Raw genomic sequence first — 22096 nt, forward strand, 5'->3', positions numbered from 1 at the left:
CTTCTGCATTGGAGATACAGTCCTACCATCTGATGCCAAGGATTCTCCAGAGGCAGCGATGATGGAACGAGTTGAGACGTTGCTCTTGGCTGACATATATTGTCCATGCCTCGCTGCCGTAGAGCACTCGGACTTTTGTGTTCCGTGTCAGTGCGCCATTTTCCCACACCTTCTTGACCAGTCTGGACATAGCAGCGGACGCCTTTCCCATGCACTTGTTGATTTCTGCATCGAGAGACAGGTTACTGGTGATAGTTGAGCCTAGGTAGGTGAACTCTTCAACCACTTCCAGAGCGTGATCGCCGATATTGATGGATGGAGCATTTCTGATGTCCTGTCCCATGATGTTTGTTTTCTTGAGGCTGATGGTTCGGCCAAATTTGTTGCAGGCAGCCGCAATCCTGTCGATGAGTCTTTGCAAACACTCTTCTGTGTGGGATGTTAATGCAGCATTGTCAGCAAAGAGGAGTTCCCTGATGAGGACCTTCCGTACTTTGGTCTTCGCTCTCAGACGGTCAAGGTTGAACAACCTGCCGTCTGATCTTGTGTGGAGGAAAATTCCTTCTTCTGAAGACTTGAACGCATGTGAGAGCAGCAGTGAGAAGAAGATCCCAAACAGTGTAGGTGTGAGAACACAGCCCTGTTTCACACCACTCCGGATAGGAAAGGGGTCTGATGAGGCACTGCTATGCTGAATTGTGCCTTTCATATTGTCATGGAATGAGGTGACAATACTTAGTAGCTTTGGTGGACATCTGATCTCTGCGAGTAGTCTGAAGAGACCATGTCTGCTGACGAGGTCAAAGGCTTTGGTGAGATCTATGAAAGCAACATAGAGGGGCATCTGTTGTTCGCGGCATTTCTCCTGTAGCTGGCGAAGGGAGAGCAGCATGTCAATGGTGGATTTCTCTGCTCGAAAGCTGCACTGTGCCTCAGGGTAGACACGCTCAGCCAGCTTCTGGAGTCTGTTTAAAACGAATGGAGCAAAGACTTTCCGCACTATGCTGAGCAGGGAGATTCCATGATAGTTGTTGCAGTCCCAGCACAGGCAAAGCAGTTCATGGAGTGCTGAGAGTATAGCAAGCTTGGCACTCTTGATTATTTCAGTGGTAATGCCGTCCTTTCCAGGGGCTTTTCCACTGGCTAGAGAATCAATGGTATCACTGAGTTCCGATTTTGTTGGCTGTTCGTCCAGTTCATCCATGACTGGCAGAGACTGGGCTACATTGAGGGCAGTATCAGTGACAACATTTTCCCTGGAGTACAGTTCTAGGTATTGCTTCACCCAGTGGTCCATTTGCTTGCATTGGTCAGTGATCATGTCCCCTGATTTAGACTTGAGGAGGGCGATCTTCTTGATGGTTGGCCCAAAAGCTCTCTTAATGCCATCATACATTCCTCTGATGTTCCGGTGTAGGAGGCCAGCTGGATACAACAGCATAGGTGTTGCCAGTAGTCATTTGCCTAGCGCCTGGCTGTTCGTTGTGCAGCGCTTCTGGCTACTTTAAATGCTACGATGTTAACTAGCTGGGGGCTTTCTTGTAGTTTAACAGTGCAGTGCGCTTAGAGGCTATGACAGGTTCCAGCTGCTTCTCCCATTTGCCAAAGATGGTCATTGCTGAGTATGGTCCAGTCAGGTCAATATATGCAACGCTTATAATGCTTTATAAGAAGTTACATCAACAAAACCTCCAGGTACAATATTTTATTCAGCTCCAGCCCATCTGTCACAGGTTCCCAAGTAAGGAGTGGACAGAGGATCTGCTACTAGACCCCATGGGAGCTCCAACCAGGGCATATCTAGGTCCCAGTGGAGTTTGCAACCATTGCGATATGGTGAAGTCACCAGAATAGCCTGCAATTTTGGTCTGAAATAATTAGCATTGATTGCTGTTAACTGTTGAAGTAATCAAAATAGATTTCTCACAGTACTAATTGTACCAATTTTTTTGCAATGGGCTGAATTTTGATCACACGCCGCGGTCCTTGGCGGCATGTTTTCAACTCCGACAAGGAAGGACCACCGAGGAGCCCCAGCGATATTTTGCATGGAGGCTCATTTAAACAGTAGGGGCGGAGCAGCTGCCCCTGATGACATGTAGGAGCGGCCTCCGCGTCCCCGGCAACAGCATCTGGTGCTACCGCGCAGGCGCAGCGCCATTTTTAAAGGGGTTAAAGCCCTTAGAATTACTGTTAATTTGTAAAGATGATGCAGTGTTAAAATTTTATTAAAAAATAAGAAAGATATGGATGGCCCTTCCCCAACACCCCCAATGGTCATTTCAATGCCCAAAATGACCAACCCAGGCCTTTTTCCCTACCCGAACATTACGTCCTACATTTCTAACATTTGGCCTATAACCCATTTCCACCATCCCCACATCCAATAAAAATTGATTTCCCCACTACTCCACCCCTCCCGCCCTGAAATTTGTATTATTCCCCCCACCAGGTTCTCGCCTCGGAACTCTGTGCGGAGTTCAGAAGGCGTGCAAAGGCCGAATGGAGGCCGTAAAATCGGCGTGGGACAATTTCAATAAGATAATTTGAATATAATTAGGGCGGCACAGTGGCGCAGTGGTTAGCACTGCAGCCTCACAGCTCCAGGGACCCGGGTTCGATTCCGGGTACTGCCTGTGTGGAGTTTGCAAGTTCTCCCTGTGTCTGCGTGGGTTTTCTCCGGGTGCTCCGGTTTCCTCCCACAAGCCAAAAGACTTGCAGGTTGACAGGTAAATTGGCCATTATAAATTGTCACTAGTATAGGTAGGTGGTAGGGAAATATAGGGACAGGTGGGGATGTTTGGTAGGAATATAGGATTAGTATAAATGGGTGGTTGATGTTCGGCACAGACTCGGTGGGCCGAAGGGCCTGTTTCAGTGCTGTATCTCTAATCTAATCTAATCTAATCATAATTAATGTCAATTTACATATGGAGGTGAAGGGCCCACCACCAGGTGGCAGGGGGGCTGCACCAAGGTCATATGTGGTGGGCCCTTCTCGACGTTGGGGTCGAGGCGGGCCTTCCCCACAGAATTTTACCAGCCCCTCTGCCACGACCTGCAGCATCCAGGGGCTGGTAAAATTCAGCCCAATACATCTGAAAAGTTAACATCCTGAAGTTTCATGTAATTTTCTGAGGGGGTCAGGGAGAAATTATGAAGAATAGGTTATTAAATATCTCCATAAGAAGGTAAGTATACACTTTCTGTGGCAGGAGTAGCATTGATACAAAAAAATATCCATTCTCAATCCAGATCTCTTAATTTCAGCCACTTTTTTATCTGCTTTAAATAGAATATTTACATTTTTTAGATTAGCTTTTTTCAGTCTTTTCTCCTTAATTAGTTCATGCAAGACCTTCTCAATGACATCATTTAAAAAGTCTTTTTAATTATTGAGAATAATTGAATTATTATTAATAGTGCTGATGGATACTGCACAGGATTATATTGTTACACTAAATAAAAATTAAGTGCTTATGATAAAGAATATCTGAATCAGATTGTGAAATATTTATTAATGAAAATACTGTGGATTATGTACATACTTTCAAAAGAAATCAGAGCTTATTAAATCATAAATGGAATGGAAATTGGTGTTACTTTTGATTAAAATTAAAATACTGACTTTTCCTTTCAGATATTGCATAAGCTACACTACAAAACTGTACTGTTAATACCACAAGCACAGTTTAAAATCATTACATTGTAAAAAGCCAGATTTTAGAATGTACAGTCTCTTATAGATGGTTATGTTCTAATATTTTAAACATCAAGCTAGCACTACTGTTTAGGCACCCTGCACTTCATGAGCAATAACTCACGAGAAGCAAAACAAATTTAATAAAGAGCACACATTAATGTAAATAGTTTGTTATACTGTACGTTTTCCAACCTTACCATCACTATTTTCAGACACTGATAAAAATACAGAATACATAATTGATGTAAAATTGCCATGTTATTTTCTTAAATACTGCAATTATAATTTCAACAGTGCAATTGAATAAGCTGGTACTTTGGGCACAATGTGTTCCTACTCTACTGGAGTGAGAGTTACTGGAATAATGGCCCCACTTTGTTTTGTTATTCAGCAGCAATGTTACCTGATGGTGAGTTTAATGTTAATAACCGAATGGCCCAGAAATGCTTTTTAGAAGTAGATTTTTAAAATATAAAAACAATGGCCTTGAAATGATGCCATGGGATACTAGTGTCAAAATGTTTGATGTGCTCATCTAAAATTGCAATCTCTGCTATTTTAGTGCAGTCACAATTATGCGAATCGCTCCGTTAAAATAGCGCAGAGAGTAATTTCAGACAAAAGTACTGGTGCACTAACCTTGTACACTAGTAATCCAAACTGTCATGTCAAGGTCAGTAGGTTGAATTTTTAACAAATGAAATTCTCTTCCAGCCTAAAGAAGGGTATTTTCATTATCACTGAGGTTATGCACTGTTACAGTGTACTGATTTTGAACAATGGATGAGTATTCACAGAAATTAAATGACTTACTCCAAACTTTGCTTAGATAACAAATAAGAATGTGATAGTTGTGCTTTAAATAATGATTAAAAAAAATCAAGAATCGACAACATAAATGTTTATATTGGAGGTGTGTAAACTGGTATTACCTGTAACTTTAAATTAAAAATATTATCTTGAGTTGTAAATGTTTTTTATGATGCAATTATCCAAAGACCACACAGATAAGATTGTCTAATTTCCTTAGTCACCGTTTCTGTCACAGTCGCTCAGTTTGTTAAGTGAAGCTTTAATGGTGCTTTATCTGATCTTCCTCAGTCGAATTCTGTTTTCCTTGTCCCTCCTTTTGAGAATATTTATGAATTGATTGAAGAAGTGTTCTTGATCTTTCCTCTTTTGCACCAATCTAAATCGATGATCCCTTCCATATTTTTCTGCGAACTCCTGGAAAGTGGATCTTGACAAGGAAGACAAGAGATGTAAAATAATGATCAGTTCATGACAAGTCTGGACATGAAGCACCAAACCCATGAATTTACTTTGAAAAGCAAATAAGAGTTGCTGTTATATATAAGAGTATATATATTATATTAAATAAGAGTTGCTGTTGGCTGTAAGATGTTTTACATTTTTAACGTTTTGTAGTTAAGAGTTTGCTTCAGAAGATGAAGCATGTTACAAGCCAAAAGGTCAGTATAAAACAGACTGGAGATGACAAACATTTTTTTCATCTTTTTCAATGAAGTAAACCATAATGAAATTTATATCAGAGTGACAGATGATTTATTTCAAGGCAGTGAGAATCATTCTAGTTTTTCTTGAGGTTAGGATTCTTGAAAGTCCTGTATTTTAGCTTGCTGATATTTTATAAGAATAAGAATGCTGGTCATTCAATTCTAAAGTCCTTTTCTTTTACATAAGTTCAGCAGATTGGTATGATGACCACTCCACAGAGGTAATAAAAGGTACAGTATTGTCATCACAGATGCTTGAAATTTGACAATACTGCAGAAGATAATTATCATGTCCTTGTAAACTACAGCAACAAAAACCTGGTTGGTACACAGTGCATTGACAAGGGATGAAATACAAGTCTGTCACATGTAGCGAGATGAGTCATGTTAGAATGGTACTAATTTGAAAAGGACAGATGGAAAACACTAAAAACAAACATATCCTGTAAAATGAAAATAATATGCTACCACTCAAAGATGATAAGTTGTGGTCTGCTATGAAATATGAGTTTAATTTCTATAACTAGAAAACCAACTCACATTTTTTGCAGAATCATGTTATAAGCCTGTAAATTGCTGAGTTAACAAAATTACATGGCGATGGGAAGGCGACGGGCACTTCACCTGCCGCCTTCCGTCGCTATTTTATGGGCCCCCCGCCTCCTTTCCTGTCTCTCAGGGGCACATAAAATTCTGGCCTGAAGAAAGGGAAAGCAGGTAGGATTTGCAGCTGACCAGTTTAAGCTCTGTTAAACTTCCATCAGACAGATCATGGAAAAGATCAAGCACTGTGGTCTTTATAGACCTGGCCAAGCATATGATTCAGTTTGGAAAGAAGGCATTGAACACTATGGCATTACATTGAAGACCATGGCTGGAATTTTACGCGCCCCCCCCGCAGGATGGTGGCAGGGTTGGGTGGGTGGGGGGCGTAATATGGAGTGGGAGGCTTGGAGGACCCTTCCCCACCTGCTCCCACCTCCGCCTCCAGTTAACGGCCACTTAAGGGCCTCCGCCCGCTACCTCGGGGATTTTATCCTTGGCTGGTGGGCAGCCAAGGCCCGAGAAAAGCTGCCTGTTAAAAGCAGGTGACTTTCTGACGGCCTGGGGGAGGAGGGCCCTCCTGATCAGACATCCGGTGCCCGACAGAGGGCCGCCCCGATGCCCCAACCACCCCTAATGCCCAACACGCCCTCGTCCCCCCATCGACCACCCTTGTCTTGCCGGGGCCCGACCGATCACCCCAGCGAGGCCCCAAAAATTTACCTTTCCCCGGGGCCGTCTTCCTCTTCTTGAAGCTGGGCTGCAGTCCCAGCAGTGGCCACCACTCCCGGTGACGCTGCTGGGACAAAGAGCTGCCGGCTCGCTGATCGGCCAGCAGCTCCATTAGGCGGGACTTTTCGGTCAGTGGATGGCTCCCATACGATGAGGGTAAAATTCCGGCCCATATATGGGAGAATTTTAACCCACTCCACTGGCCCCCATTTTAACTGCTCAATGCAGTTGTGTGGCTGAGGTGCTCCCCTATCTATAAACTAGAGCTCATCCAAAGCTCTGCTGCTCTTTTTTTTTATTCATTCATGGGATGAAGGCATCACTGGCCAGGCCTGCATTTATTGTCCATCCCTAATTGCCCTTGAGAAGGTGGTGGTGAGCTGCCTTCTTGAACCGCTGCAGTCCATGTGGGGTAGGATGGGAGTTCCAGGATTTTGACCCAGCGACAGTGAAGGAACGGCGATATAGTTCCAAGTCAGGATGGTGTGTGACTTCGAGGGGAACTTGCAGGTGGTGGTGTTCCCATGTATTTGTTGCCCTTGTCCTTCTAGTTGGTAGAGGTCACGGATTTGGAAGGTGCTGTGTGAGGAGCCTTGGTGCATTGCTGCAGTGTATCTTGTAGATGGGACACACTGCTGCCACTGTGCATTGGTGGTGGAGGGAGTGAATGTTTGTAGATGGGGTGCCAATCAAGCGGGTTGCTTTGTCCTGGATGGTGTCGAGCTTCTTGAGTATTGTTGGAGCTGTACCCATCCAGGCAAGTGGAGCGTATTCCATCACACTCCTGACTTGTGCCTTGTAGATGGTGGACAGGCTTTGGGGAGTCAGGAGATGAGTTACTCGCCTCAAGATTCCTAGCCTCTGACCTGCTCTTGTAGCCATGGTATTTATATGGCTACTCCAGTTCTGTTTCTGGTCAATGGTAGCCCCGAGGATGTTGATAGTGAGGGATTCAACAATGGTAATGCCATTGAATGTCAAGGGCAGATGGTTAGATTCTCTCTTGTTGGAGATGGTCATTGCCTGGCACTTGTGTGGCGCGAATGTTATTTGCCACTTATCAGCCCAAGCCTGGATATTGTCCAGGTCTTGCTGCATTTCTACACGGACTGCTTCAGTATCTGAGGAGTCACGAATGGTGCTGAACATTGTGCAATCATCAGTGAACATCCCCACTTCTGACCTTATGATTGAAGGAAGGTCATTGATGAAGCAGCTGAAGATGGTTGGGCCTAGGACACTATCCTGAGGAACTCCTGCAGTGATGTCCTGGAGCTCAGATGATTGACCTCCAACAACCACAACCATCTTCCTTTGTGCTAGGTATGACTCCAGCCAGCGGAGGGTTTTCCCCCTGATTCCCATTGACCTCAGTTTTGCTAGGGCTCCTTGATGCCATACCCGGTCAAATGCTGCCTTGATGTCAAGGGCAGTCACTCTCACCTCACCTCTTGAGTTCAGCTCTTTTGTCCATGTTTGAACCAAGACTGAGGTCAGGAGCTGAGTGGTCCTGGTGGAACCCACACTGACTTTCACTGAACAGGTTGTTGCTAAGCAAGTGCCGCTTGATGGCACTGTTGATGACATCGTCCATCACTTTACTGATGATTGAGAGTAGGCTGATGGGGCGGTAATTGGCCGGGTTGGACTTGTCCTGCTTTTTGTGTACAGGACTCACCTGGGCAATTTTCCACATTGCAGGGTAGATGCCAGTGTTGTAGCTGTACTGGAACAACTTGGCTAGGGGCGTGGCAAGTTCTGGAGCACAGGCCTTCAGTACTATTGCCGGAATGTTGTCAGGACCCATAGCTTTCGCAGTATCCAGTGCCTTCAGTCGTTTCTTGATATCATGCAGAGTGAATCAAAATGGCTGAAGTCTGGCATCTGTGATGCTGGGGACTTCAGGAGGAGGCCAAGATGGATCATCAACTCGGCACTTCTGGCTGAAGATTGTTGCAAATGCTTCAGCCCTATCTTTCACACTGATTTGCTGGGCTCCCCCATCATTGAGAATGGGGATATTTGTGGAGCCACCTCCTCCAGTTAGTTGTTTAATTGTCCACCACCATTCACGGCTGGATGTGGCAGGACTGCAGAGCTTAGATCTGATCCGTTGGTTATGGGATCGCTTAGCTCTGTCTATCGCATGCTGCTTACGCAGTTTGGCATGCAAGTAGTCCTGGGTTGTAGCTTCACCAGGTTGACACCTCATTTTGAGGTATGCCTGGTGCTGCTCCTGGCATGCCCTCCTGCACTCTTAATTGAACCAGGGTTGGTCTCCTGGCTTGATGGTAATGGTAGAATGGGGCATATGCTGGGCCATGAGGTTACAGATTGTGGTTGAGTACAATTCTGCTTCTGCTGATGGCCCACAGCGCCTCATGGATGCCCAGTTTTGCATTGCTAGATCTGTTCAAAATCTATCCCGTTTAGCACAGTGATAGTGCCACACAACACGGTGGACGGTATCCTCAATGTGAAGGCGGGACTTCGTCTCCACAAGGACTGTGCGGTGGTCACTCCTACCAATACTGTCATGGACAGAAGCATCTGTGGCAGGCAGATTGGTGAGGACGAGGTCAAGTATGTTTTTCCCTCGTGTTGGTTCCCCCACCACCTGCCGCAGACCCAATCTAGCAGCTATGTCCTTTAGGACTCGGCCAGCTCGGTCAGTAGTGGTGTTACTGAGCCACTCTTGGTGATGGACATTGAAGTCCCCCACCCAGAGTACATTTTGTGCCCTTGCCACCCTCCGTGCTTCCTCCAAGTGGTGTTCAACATGGAGGAGTACTGAGTCATCAGCTGAGGGAGGGCAGTAGGTGATAATCAGTCGGAGGTTACCTTGCCCATGTTTGACCTGAAGCCATGAGATCTCCTGGGGTCCAGAGTCGATGTTAAGGACTCCCAGGGCAATTCCGTCCCTATTTATTTCCACTGTGCCACCACCTCTTGTGGGTCTGTCCTGCCGGTGGGACAGGACATATCCGGGGATGGTGATGGCAGTGTCTGGGACATTGTCTGTAAGTTATGATTCCGTGAGTAAGACTATGTCAGGCTGTTGCTGTGGGACAGCTCTCCCAACTTTGGCACAAGCCCCCAGATGTTAGTAAGCAGGACTTTGCAGGGTCGACGGGGCTGGGTTTGCCATTGTCGTTCCCGATGCCTAGGTCGATGCCGTGTGGTCCGTCCGGACTCTGACTGCAGCCTCTGGCTGCTAACCCTCCCCTTTCAGAATGTCCTGTAGCCACTCCGAGACATCCTTGACCCTAGCACCAAGGACGCAACATACCATCCTGGAGTCTCGTTTGTGGCCATAGAAATGCCTATATGCACCCCTTACGATAGAATCCCCTATCACTGTAGCTCTTCCAACCCTTTTCCTCCCCTGCTGTGCAGCAGAGCCTTCCGTGGTGCCACGAACTTGGCTGTTGCTGCTTTCCCCTGGGAGGTCATCCCCTCCCCCCCAACAGTATCCAAAGCGGTATATCTGTTTGAGAGGGGGATGGCCAAAGGGGACTACTGCCTGTGCCTACTACTCTGTCTGGTGGTCACCCATCTCTTTTCTGCCTGTGCAGCCATTACCTGCAGTGTGACCACCTCACTAAACGTGCTATCCACGACTTCCTCAGCATCACGGATGCTCCACAGTGAATCCACCCGCAGCTCCAGCTCCGTAATGCGGGTAGCCAGTCGCTGCAGATGGATACACTTCCTGCACACATGATCACCAGGGACGCTGGAAGAGTCCCTGATTTCCCACATTGCGCAGGAGGAGCATATCACGGGGCTGAGCTCTCCTGCCATGACTTACTCTTCGGTTAATTAGTTACTCCCTTAATTAAAAAATACTAATTACATTAGGGGCCTTGTTCTACCCACTTCAATCTAAAGTCCTTAAAAAAAACACTTTAGTAGTACTCACCTTATCACCAGAGATTTTTTTTCCAACAAAAACATGATTTGGCATCTGATTTGGCTGATTGTACTCCTGTGAAGCGCCTTGGGATATCTAACCTCGTTAAAGGCGTTATACAAATGCAAATTATTGATGTAAGTGGACATATTTCCTTTGTGAGACCAAGCGGAGAAGGTGTGCCACTACAGTCCCACAAGGAAAGTTGCAGCTTGCCTTGTCCCGAATTCTTACTTCTCCTTCCGTCTGTGAGAATGTCCGGAAAACCCCTCTCCACGATTTAGCTGCTTACTCCTTTGCTGCTGGCCCACAGTCTTCGGTTGCCTGAACCTCTACTCCTGCTCACCGGCCAGGAAGAAACCCCACGCCTCAAACTTAGACCTTTGTACGTGCTTTGCACCACTATCCCGTCACTCCCAAATCCCCACACTGCAACTCCCCAGGGCACATGAAACCCACTGGGGTTAATATCTACCCAAAGGATTTAGAAGGAACTGTAAAGAGGTGCATTTAATTGTAAAATATATGAAAGGAAGATTGGTGGCCCCTGGACAGTCAGCTCCCAAGGGAGCTCCTTACTATGCACGTCTATCCGTGACCACCTTTCTCCACCTAAATTCTCTCTTCTGCTGTTTAAGTTCCTCTGATTTTTACAGTGGGCGCATTTTAGCCCAAACTTCAAGTTAGTTTAAACAGCCTCTGTTTGTTAGTTCAAACCCCAACTCCCAACCTTACCTTCTCAGCTCTGGTAAAGATCTGGAAAAGATCTAAACCTGAATTTTCTCTCAAATCTGGCTTCAAATTCCTCGACTTCTCTGGACATCAAGACCACGGGCAGAATTTTGTTCTGCCTTTGGAGGTGGGCACAGAGGCATGGGGGCAAACAAAATGGCAGGGAGCCTTCCCACCCCAGGCCAATTTAGGACCTTAAGTGGCCATTAATTGGACACTTAAGGGCCTCTTCCCACCTCCACCTCAAATTTTGTTGAAGGCGGAGGGGCTCACTGCCACGGGGAGATGGCACCAGGTAAAGCCTGAAAACCTCCTAGCAGGGTCAGGGGGTGGTTCCTCCTTTGGGGGCAACCCAGGGACCCTGGAAGACCCCCCTCAACCTCACCAATCAACCCCCAACTCTGTCATTGGGGCCTGCCTGATTGTCCCCGGCGACCCCAACACCATTTACCCACTTACCTCTCCCTGGCTCTCCTCCTGTCTTCGGTACCGCATCCAGTGGTGCTGCTGGCACTGCAGAGCTGCCAGCCCTCCGATTGGCCGGCAGCTCCGGAGGTGGGTGCTCATCCCTCAAAGGTTCTCCTCCCACCTTCCAGCCTGCTGCTGGGACCCCTGTCGCCGGAATAAAACTGAGCCCCATGTTTCTGTGCTGGACTACATTGGAATAAACCACAAGACTCTGCTTCTGTCTATAATCTGCTGCTCTTCTTTCATCTGTGAGCTGTTGTAAATCTGGAGAAATCTAGATCTAATCTCTAATTTGGCTTCAAATTCCTGGACTTTGCTCCACGTCAGGAAGACACTTCTGCTCTGGACTACACTGGCTATATCATAAGACCCAACACCTGTCACTGATCTGCTGCTCTTTTGTGATATTTTAAAGTAACTTTGATCAGTTTATAGTCCTTCCCTCACCACTGCTGTGATTGAGAGACTTCAATCTCCTGTTGAATCTGTGACTGGCTTCTGGTTATACTGGTTTCTCAGCTTCAGTCTGTTCCTGGCCAGAAAATCACTTGCCTGGACCAAAGAGCAAACCACTGCTGATTCTGGATTTTATGGTGTCTTCCAACCTTGCCATTACCTTTCTGATCCTGCAACTGATTCTGTACACCTCTTGAATCTTCATTCCTATGAAAATACCACTATCAGTGCTTCCTCTGATATGCTACCCTCAAATAGCTTATGGAGTTCACTTGCTAACCCTGTCTCTGAACTTGGACAACAGTTTGTCGATGTTCCTTTCCGACTCCACCCTCCCTATGTCATCATTATCTCACCACGAGACCTCTGATTTTGACTCTGGCTCCTTCCTATTTTCTCTTATCCATTTCCTATTTCCCATTTACTATCAAATTTTTATGTACCCTAATTTTTATGTAACTTTTTATGTAACCAAACCTATGTAACTTGAGCTTTCCCTGAGTCTAATCACGTGCGTTTTTTAGCTGCCGCTCCAGATCCGAGCCCATCACTTTTCTTTCAATTCTGCGGTCTAACTAGTGTTTTATACAGTTCCAGCATAATCTCCCTCCTCTTTATTCTATGTCTCAGCTAATAATGAAAGCACTGCTTTACACATTCTTAGCCACCTTATTAATCTGTCCTGCTACCTTTAAGAATCTGTGGACCATGGTCCCTCTGTTTCTCCACACTATTTAGTATCCTCCCATTTATTGTGTATTCCCTTGCCTTGTTGCACCTCCCAAAATGCATTACCTCACACTTCTCCAAATTGAATTTCATTTTCTACTTTTCTGCCTAACTGACCAGACCATCTATATCTACCTGTGAGTAACACTTTCCTCCTGTCAACCATATGGCCTAATTTTGCATCATCTGCAAACTTCATTATCATGCCCCTACATTTGAGTCTAATACATTAATATAAACAAGGAAAAGTAAGAGACTGCGTACTGAGCCCTGTGGAACCCCACTGGTAACAGCCTGCCAGTCGCAAAAACACCTGTCAGCCATTATCCTTTGCTTCCTGCCACTCAGCCATTCTTGGATCCAACTTGCTACTCTCCCTTGGATCCCAAGGACTTTTATTTTTTTGATGAGCCTATCATCTGGGACCTTGTCAAAAGCCTTGCTAAAATTCATGTAGACCACATCCACTGCACAACCCCAATTGTCACCTCCTCAAAAAATTCAATCAAGTTAGTCAAACATGAGGGTTTAAACTAGTCTTGCAGGGGGGGGTTGGACCCAAAGTAGTAGTTTCTCAGATAGTTGAGGTAAATGTAGAGGTTAAAGCAAGCAAGTCCAGTAGGCAGGCCGGGCAGGGGCAGGACAGGGAGCGTGGAAGGTCTGGTGGCTAAACTGTATTTACTTTAATGCAAGAAGCCTTACAGGTAAGGCAGATGAGCTCAGAGCATGGATCAGTACATGGGATTGTGATATTATTGCTATTATGGAAACATGGTTGAGGGATGGGCAGGACTGGCAGCTCAATGTTCCAGGGTACCGATCTTTCCAGCGTGACAGAGGTGGAGGTAAGAGAGGAGGGGGAGTTGCACTATTGATTCGGGAGGACATCACGGCAGTACTTAGAGAGGATATCCCAGGGGGAATGTCCGGCGAGGCCATATGGGTAGAACTTAGAAATAAGAAAGGGGTGATCACTTTGATGGGATTATACCATAGGCCACCCAATAGTCAGAGGGAAGTGGAGGAGCATATATGTAGGGAAATCACAGATAGGTGTAGGAAATATAGGGTTGTAATAGTAGGTGATTTTAACTTCCCTAATATTGACTGGGACTGGCTTCGAGCTAAGGGATCAGATGGGGAAGAATTTGTTAAGTGTGTCCAGGATAGTTTTCTGAAGCAGTATGTGGATAGCCCTACTAGAGAAGGGGCTACACTCGACCTCCTCTTAGGAAATGAGGATGGGCAGGTGGTTGATGTGTCAGTGGGGGAGCACTTTGGGACCAGTGACCATAACTCTATTAGCTTCAAGATAGTTATGGAAAAGGATAGGACTGGTCCTCAGGTTGAAGTCCTAAATTGGGGGAAGGCTGATTTCAATCAGACAGGAACTCTCAAAGTGTGAATGGGAGAGGCTGTTTACAGGTAAAGGGACATCTGGCAAGCGGGAGGATGTTGAAAGTGAGATAGGAAGAGTTCAGGGCTGGAATGTTCCTGTTAGATGGAAGAGCAAGGCTGGCAAGTTTAAGGAACCTTGTTTGACGAGGGATATTGAGGGTCTGGTCAGGACAAAGAAGGAGGCATAGGCCAGGTATAGGCAGCTGGGATCGAGCAAGTACCTCGAGGAGTATAGGGGATGTCTTCTTCTTCTTCTTTCTTCTTCTTCTTCTTTGGCTTCCTTGTCTTGAGAGACAATGGGTAAGCGCCTGGAGGTGGTCAGTGGTTTGTGAAGCAGCGCCTGGAGTGGCTATAAAGGACAATTCTAGAGTGACAGACTCTTCCACAGGTGCTGCAGATAAAATTGGTTGTCGGGGCTGTTACACTGTTGGCTCTCTCCTTGCGCTTCTGTCTTTTTTTCTGCCAACTGCTAAGTCTCTTCGACTCGCCACGCTTTAGCCCCGCCTTTATGGTTGCCCGCCAGCTCTGGCGATCGCTGGCAACTGACTCCCACGACCTGTGATCAATGTCACAGGACTTCATGTCGCGTTTGCAGGCGTCTTTAAAGAGGAGCCATTGACAGCCGGTGGGTCTGATACCAGTGACGAGCTCCCTGTACAATGTGTCCTTGGGGATCCTGCCATCTTCCATGCGGCTCACATGGCCAAGCCATCTCAGGCGCCGCTGGCTTATTAGGGTGTATATGCTGGGGATGTTGGCTGCCTCGAGGACTTCTGTGTTGGAGATACTGTCCTGCCACCTAATGCCAAGGATTTTCCGGAGACCACAAAGTTGGAATGAATTGAGACGTCGCTCTTGGCTGATGTACGTTGTCCAGGCCTCGCTGCCGTAGAGCAAGGTACTGAGGACACAGGCTTGATACACTCGGACTTTTGTGTTCTGTGTCAGTGCGCCATTTTCCCACACTCTCTTGGCCAGTCTGGACTAGAAAAGATTGGATTCCCACCAAAGCTACTAGGTATCATCACCTCATTCCATGACAATATGAAAGGCACAATTCAGCATAGCGGCACCTGATCAGACCCCTTTCCAATCCAGAGTGGTGTGAAACAGGGCTGTGTTCTCGCACCTACACTGTTTGGGATCTTCTTCTCCCTGCTGCTCTCACATGCATTCAAGTTCTCAGAAGAAGAAATTTTCCTCCACACAAGATCAGGTGGCAGGTTGTTCAACCTTGCCCGTCTAAAAGCGAAGACCAAAGTACGGAAAGTCCTCATCAGGGAACTCTTCTTTGCTGACGATGCTGCATTAACATCTCACACTGAAGAGTGTCTGCAGAGACTCATTGACAGGTTTGTGGCTGCCTGCGATGAATTTGTCCTAACCATTAGCCTCAAGAAAACGAACATCATGGGACAGGATGTCAGAAATGCCCCATCTATCAATATCGGTGACCACACTCTGGAAGTGGTTCAAGAGTTCACCTACCTAGGCTCAACTATCACCAGTAACCTGTCTCTCGATGCAGAAATCAACAAGCGCATGGGAAAGGCTTCCTCTGCTATAGGGGATGTAGGACTACACTTAAGAAGGAAATTAGGAGGGCAAAAAGGGACCATGAGATTTCCCTGGCAGATAAGATAAAGGAGAATCCTAAAAGATTCTATAAGTATATTAAGAGTAAAAGGGTAGCTGCATTTCTACACGGACTGCTTCAGTATCTGAGGAGTCACAAATGGTGCTGAACTTTGTCCAATCATCAGCGAACAGCCCAACCTCTGACCTTATGATTGAAAGAAGGTAATTGATGAAGCAGCTGAATATGGTTGGGCCTAGGACACTATCCTGAGGAACTCCTGCAGTGATGTCTCCTGGAGCTCAGATGATTGACCTCCAACAACCACAACCATCTTCCTTTGCGCTAGGTATGACTCCAACTAGCGGAGGGTTTTCCTCCTGATTCCCATTGACTTCAGTTTTGCTAGGGCTCCTTGATGCCATACTCGGTCAAACGCTGCCTTGATGTCAAGGGCAGTCACTCTCACCTCACCTCTTGAGTTCAGCTCTTTTGTCCATGTTTGAACCAAGGCTGAGGTCAGGAGCTGAGTGGCCCTGGTGGAACCCACACTGAGCATCACAGAGCAGGTTATGCGAAGCAAGTGCCGCTTGATGGCACTGTTGTTGACACCTTCAATCACTTTACTGATGATTGAGAGTAGATTGATAGAGTGGTAATTGGCCGGGTTGGACTTGTCCTGCTTTTTGTGTACAGGACATACCTGAGCAATTTTCCACATTGCAGGGTAGATGCTAGCATAGTAGCTGTACTTGAACAGCTTGGCTTCGGGTGCAGCAAGTTCTGGAGCACAGTTCTTCAGTATTATTGCCGGAATATTGTCAAGGCCCATAGCCTTTGCAGTATCCAGTGCCTTAAGTCGTTTCTTGATATCATGTGGAGTGAATTGAATTGGCTGAAATCTGGCATCTGTGAAGCTGGGGACTTCAGGAGGAGGCCAAGATGGATCATCAATTCGGCACTTCTGGCTGAAGATTGTTGCAAATACTTCAGCCATGCCTTTCGCACTGATGTGCTGGGCTCCCCCATCATTGAGGATGGGCATATTTGTCGAAGCACCTCCTCCAGTTAGTTGTTTAATTGTCCACCACCATTCACGGCTGGATGTGGCAGGACTGCAGAGCTTAGGTCTGATCTGTTGGTTATGGGATCGCATGTTGCTTATGTAGTTTGGCACGCAGATAGTCCTGTTTTGCAGCTTCACCAGGTTGACACCTCATTTTGAGGTATGCCTGGTGCTGCTCCTGGCATGCCCTCCTGCACTCTTCATTGAACCAGGGTTGGTCTTCTGGCTTGATGGTAATGGTAGAGTGGGGGATATGCCGGGCCATGAGGTTACAGATTGTGGTTGAGTACAATTCTGCTGCTGCTGATGGCCCACAGCGCCTCATAAATGCCCAGTTTTGCATTGCTAAATCTGTTCGAAATCTACCCCATTTAGCATGGTGATAGTGCCACACAACACGATGGACGGTATCCTCAATGTGACGGCAGGACTTTGTCTCCACAAGGACTGTGCAGTGGTTACTCCTACCAATACTATCATGGACAGATGCATCTGCGGCAGGCAGATTGATGAGGACAAGGTCAAGTATGTTTTTCCCTCATGTTGGTTCCCTTACCACCTGCCGCAGACCCAGTCTAGCAGATATATCCTTTAGGACTCAGCCAGCTCGGTCAGTAGTGGTGCTACCGAGCCACTCTTGGTGATGGACATTGAAGTCCCCCACCCAGAGTACATTCTGTGCTCTTGCCACCCTCAAGTGCTGTTCAACATGGAGGAATATTGAGTAATCAGCTGAGGGAGGGCGGTAGGTGGTAATGAGCAGGAGGTTTCCTTGTCCATGTTTGTCCTGAAGCCATGAGACTTCATGGGGTATGGAGTCGATGTTGAGGACTCCCAGGACAACTCCCTCCCTACTGTATACCACTGTGCCGCCACCTCTACTGGATCTGTCTGGACATACCCGGCGATGGTGATGGCAATGTCTGGTATGATTCCGTGAGTATGACTATTGCTTGACTAGTCTGTGGGATACTTTGGCACAAGCCCCCAGCTGTTAGTAAGGAGGGCTTTGCGGGGTCGACAGGGCTGGGTTTGCCATTGTCGTTTCCAGTGCCTCGGTCGATGCCGTGTGGCCCGTCCGGTTTCATTCCTTTTTATTGACTTCGTAGTGGTTAGATACAACTGAGTGGCTTGCTAGGCCATTTCAGAGGGCATGTAAGAGTTAACCACATTGCTGTGGGTCTGGAGTCGCATGTAGGTCAGACCAGGCAAGGACAGCAGATTTCCTTCCCTAAAGGGCGTTAGTGAAGCAGATGGGTTTTTACAACAATCGACAATGGTTTCATGGCCATCATTAGACTAACATTTTAATTCCTATTTATTAATTGAATTCAAATTCCACCATCTGCTGTGGTGGGATTTGAACCCGTGTCCCCAGAGCAATACCTTCAGTCTCTGGGTTACTAGTCCAGTGACAATACCACTATGCCACCGCCTCCCCTTAATACTTTAATACTTCCTCTCTTACAATGTTTATCCCTTCCAATATTTCACACTCTTCCTCCTTAACCACAATTTCATCATTGTCCTCCTTTTTTGTGACGACAGTTGCAAAATACTCATTAACAACCTTACCCACATCCTCGGCCTCCACACATAGGTTACCCTTTTGTCCCTAATAAGCCCTACTCTTTCCATAGTTATCCTCTTGCTCTTTATGTACTTATTAAACATCTTTGGATTTTTCTTGATTTTACTTGCCAGTATTTTTTTCATGCCCTCTCTTTGCTTTCCTAATTTTCCTTTTAATTTCACCCATACACTTGCTGAACTCTTCTAGACTTTCGGTAGTATCAAGCTCTCAGTGTCTGACATAAGCTTCCCGTTTTTACCTTATCTTACCCTTTATACACCTTGTTATCCAGGGAGCTCTAGATTTTGCTGTCCCACCCTTTTTCTTTTTGAGAACATGTTTGTCCTGAACCTCTTGAATCTCCTTTTTGAATGCCTTCCATTGCTCTGATACCGAATTACTTTCAAGTAGCTGTTTCCAGCCCACTTAGTTAAATCGCTTCTCAGCCTAGTAAAATTGGCCTTCCCCCAATTTAGAACCTTTACTCCTATTTTATCTTTGTTCTTCTCCATAACTATGCTAAATATAACTGAATTATGATCACTATCACAAATATGCTCTCCCACCAATACTACTTCCACTTATCAGGCTGGATTTTAAAAGCCCGCCGCTGATCTTGGTGGTGAACTCAAAAAGCGGCGGCCCGCACACACCAAAGAGCCGCAGCAATCTCAAGTGCAGCGGCTCATTTAAATAGCTGGGGTGACCTGCCCCCCGCTCCCCCCACCCTCATCACATGGAGGGGGCGAGCGATCCGTTCCTGGCAATGGCATCAGCTACCTGTGTGCAGGCGCTGATGCAATTTTTAAAGGACAGCCAGCCCTGCTGCCCAATTTGAATTTTTAAAGTCCTAGCCCCCAAAATTAAATGAATAAATTTCTAATGCCCCTTCCCCACCCCCCAAAACACCTACAATAACTATTTACCCTTCCCCCTCGAAAACACTTACCTTTTACATCTGACCTTCTCCCCCCACCCAAACTACAAAAAGTTTTAGGTTCAACCCTTTCCACCATCTCCTCCACCCATTACGTATATTTGACCTCGGGGGGGGGGTCAAATGTGCAGGGGGTTGGGGGATGGGGTGCAGAGGGAGGGTTCAGGTCAGGGGAAATTTATAAATCTAAAGAGAAAAGTCAAGGCCAGAGTAGTGGAGTGATTTGGGTAAAAATAAGCAGAGTGTGACAAGAAGGGACAGAAAGTTTAATGGTAGTACTACACCAGTGAATAAGGTCAAATCAGGGAAAAAGAGTAAACAGTTAATGTTAAAGGTGCTTTATCTGAATGCACAAAGCAATTGTAACAAGATAGAAAACTTAATAGCACAAATAGAGATAAATGGGTTTGATCTAATAGCCATTACAGAGACATGGTTGCATGGTGACCAAGGTTGGGAACTGAATATTCCAGGGTACAAAGAACAAAGAACAGTACAGCACAGGAACAGGCCATTCTGCCCTCCAAGCCTGCGCCGATCTTGATAGCTATCTACACAAAAACCTTCTGCAGTTCTGGGGTCCGTATCCCTCTATTCCCATCCTATTCATGTATTTGTCAAGATGCCTCTTAAACGTCGCTATCATATCTGCTTCCACCACCTCCAGGCACTCACCACCCTCTGTGTAAAGAACTTGCCTTGCACATCCCCTCTAAACTTTGCCCCTCACACCTTAAACCTACGTCCCCTAGTAACTGACTCTTCCACCCTGGGAAAAAACTTCTGACTATCCACTCTGTCCATGCCTGGATGAAGATAGGAAATAGTAAGCATCAGAAAACACTGGTGGGAGTAGTTTATAGGCCCCCTAACAGTAGCTATACTGTTGGACAGAGTATTAATCAAGAAATAAGAGGAATTGTAATAAAGGTAATTCAATAATCTTCATATAGACTGGACAAATCAAATTGACTAAAGTAGTTTGGAGGAGTAGTGTGGAACCAACCAAAGTACCGTCGATTTTAGATCTTGTCTTGTGTAGTCTTCTTTGGCCTCCTTGTCTCCAGAGACAATGGGTAAGTGCCTAGAGGTGGTTTGTGAAGCAAAGCCTGGAGTGGCTATAAAGGCCAATTCTAGAGTGACAGACTCTTCCACAGGCGCTGCAGATAAAATTGGTTGTCGGGGCTGTTACACAGTTGGCTCTCTCCTTGCGCTTCTGTCTTTTTTCCTGCCAACTGCTAAGTGTCTTCAGCTCGCCACTCTTTAGCCCTGCCTTTATGGCTGTCCGCCAGCTCTGGCGATCACTGGCAACTGACTCCCATGACTTGTGGTCAATGTCACAGGACTTCATGTCACGTTTGCAGACGTCTTTAAAGCGGAGACATGGGCGGCTGGTGGGTCTGATACCAGTGACTGGCTCGCTGTACAATGCGCCCTTGGGGATCCTGCCATCTTCCATGCGGCTCACATGGCCAAGCCATCTCAAGCACCGCTGACTCAGTAGGGTGTATATGCTGGGGATGTTGGCCACCTCGAGGAGTTCTGCGTTGGAGATACAGTCCTGCCACCTGATGCCAAGGATTCTCCAGAGGCAGCGAAGATGGAATGAATTGAGACGTCGCTCTTAGCTGACATATGTAGTCCAGGCCTCGCTGCCGTAGAGCAAGGTACTGAGGACACAGGCTTGATACACTCGGACTTTTGTGTTCCGTGTCAGTGCGCCATTTTCCCACACCCTCTTGGCCAATCTGGACATAGCAGCAGACGCCTTTCCCATGCGCTTGTTGATTTCTGCATCGAGAGACAGGTTACTGGTGATAGTTGAGCCTAGGTACGTGAACTCTTGGACCACTTCCAGAGCGTGGTCGCTGATATTGATGGATGGAGCATTTCTGACGTCCTGTCCCATGATGTTTGTTTTCTTGAGGCTGATGGTTCGGCCAAATTCGTTGCAGGCAGCCGCAATCCTGTCGATGAGTCTCTGCAGACACTCTTCTGTGTGGGATGTTAATGCAGCATCGTCAGCAAAGAGGAGTGCCCTGATGAGGACCTTCCGTACTTTGGTCTTCGCTCTAAGACGGTCAAGGTTGAACAACCTGCCATCTGATTTTGTGTGGAGGAAAATTCCTTCTTCTGAAGACTTGAATGCATGTGAGAGCAGCAGGGAGAAGAAGATCCCAAACAGTGTAGGTGCGAGAACACAGCCCTGTTTCACACCACTCAGGATAGGAAGGGGGTCTGATGAGGCACTGCTATGCTGAATTGTGCCTTTCATATTGTCATGGAATGAGGTGATGATACTTAGTAGCTTTGGTGGACATCCGATCTTTGCTAGTAGTCTGAAGAGACCACGTCTGCTGACGAGGTCAAAGACTTTAGTGAGATCTATGAAAGCAACGTAGAGCGGCATCTGTTGTTTGCGTCAGGGTGAGGCAGGATTAATTAGTAATCTCATCGTAAGAGATCCTATGGGGCAGAGTGATTACAATACAATAGTGTCAGCAGTGGCTCATTTGATAGCACTCTTGCCTCTTTGTGGGTTCAAGTTCCAATCTGGGACCTGAGCATACAAATCAAGGCCAATACTCCAGTGCTGCACTGTCGGAGGTGCCATCTTTTGGAAGAGATGTTAAACTGACAGTAAAGATCCCATGGTACTATTTTGAAGAAGAGCAGGGAGTTATCTACAATGTCCTGGCCAATACCTAACCTTCAATCAATATCACAAAAACAGATTATCTGTTCATTATCAC

At 46.5% G+C, this 22096-nt stretch overlaps 1 protein-coding gene across 1 annotated transcript in view; it reads right to left on the reverse strand.

Annotated features, from left to right (window-relative positions):
• Window positions 1-4786: 4786 nt before the first annotated feature.
• tcerg1l (transcription elongation regulator 1 like) overlaps window positions 4787-22096 on the reverse strand; it is a 744495-nt gene continuing 727185 nt past the window's right edge. The window contains exon 14 of the mRNA XM_068053340.1: window positions 4787-4943. Coding sequence (XP_067909441.1) covers window positions 4787-4943 — 157 coding nt within the window. The remainder of the gene's footprint in view (window positions 4944-22096) is intronic.

The sequence above is a fragment of the Heterodontus francisci genome, chromosome 20 (assembly GCF_036365525.1).
Source record: "Heterodontus francisci isolate sHetFra1 chromosome 20, sHetFra1.hap1, whole genome shotgun sequence".
In the NCBI taxonomy this organism is placed as follows: Eukaryota; Metazoa; Chordata; class Chondrichthyes; order Heterodontiformes; family Heterodontidae; genus Heterodontus; species Heterodontus francisci.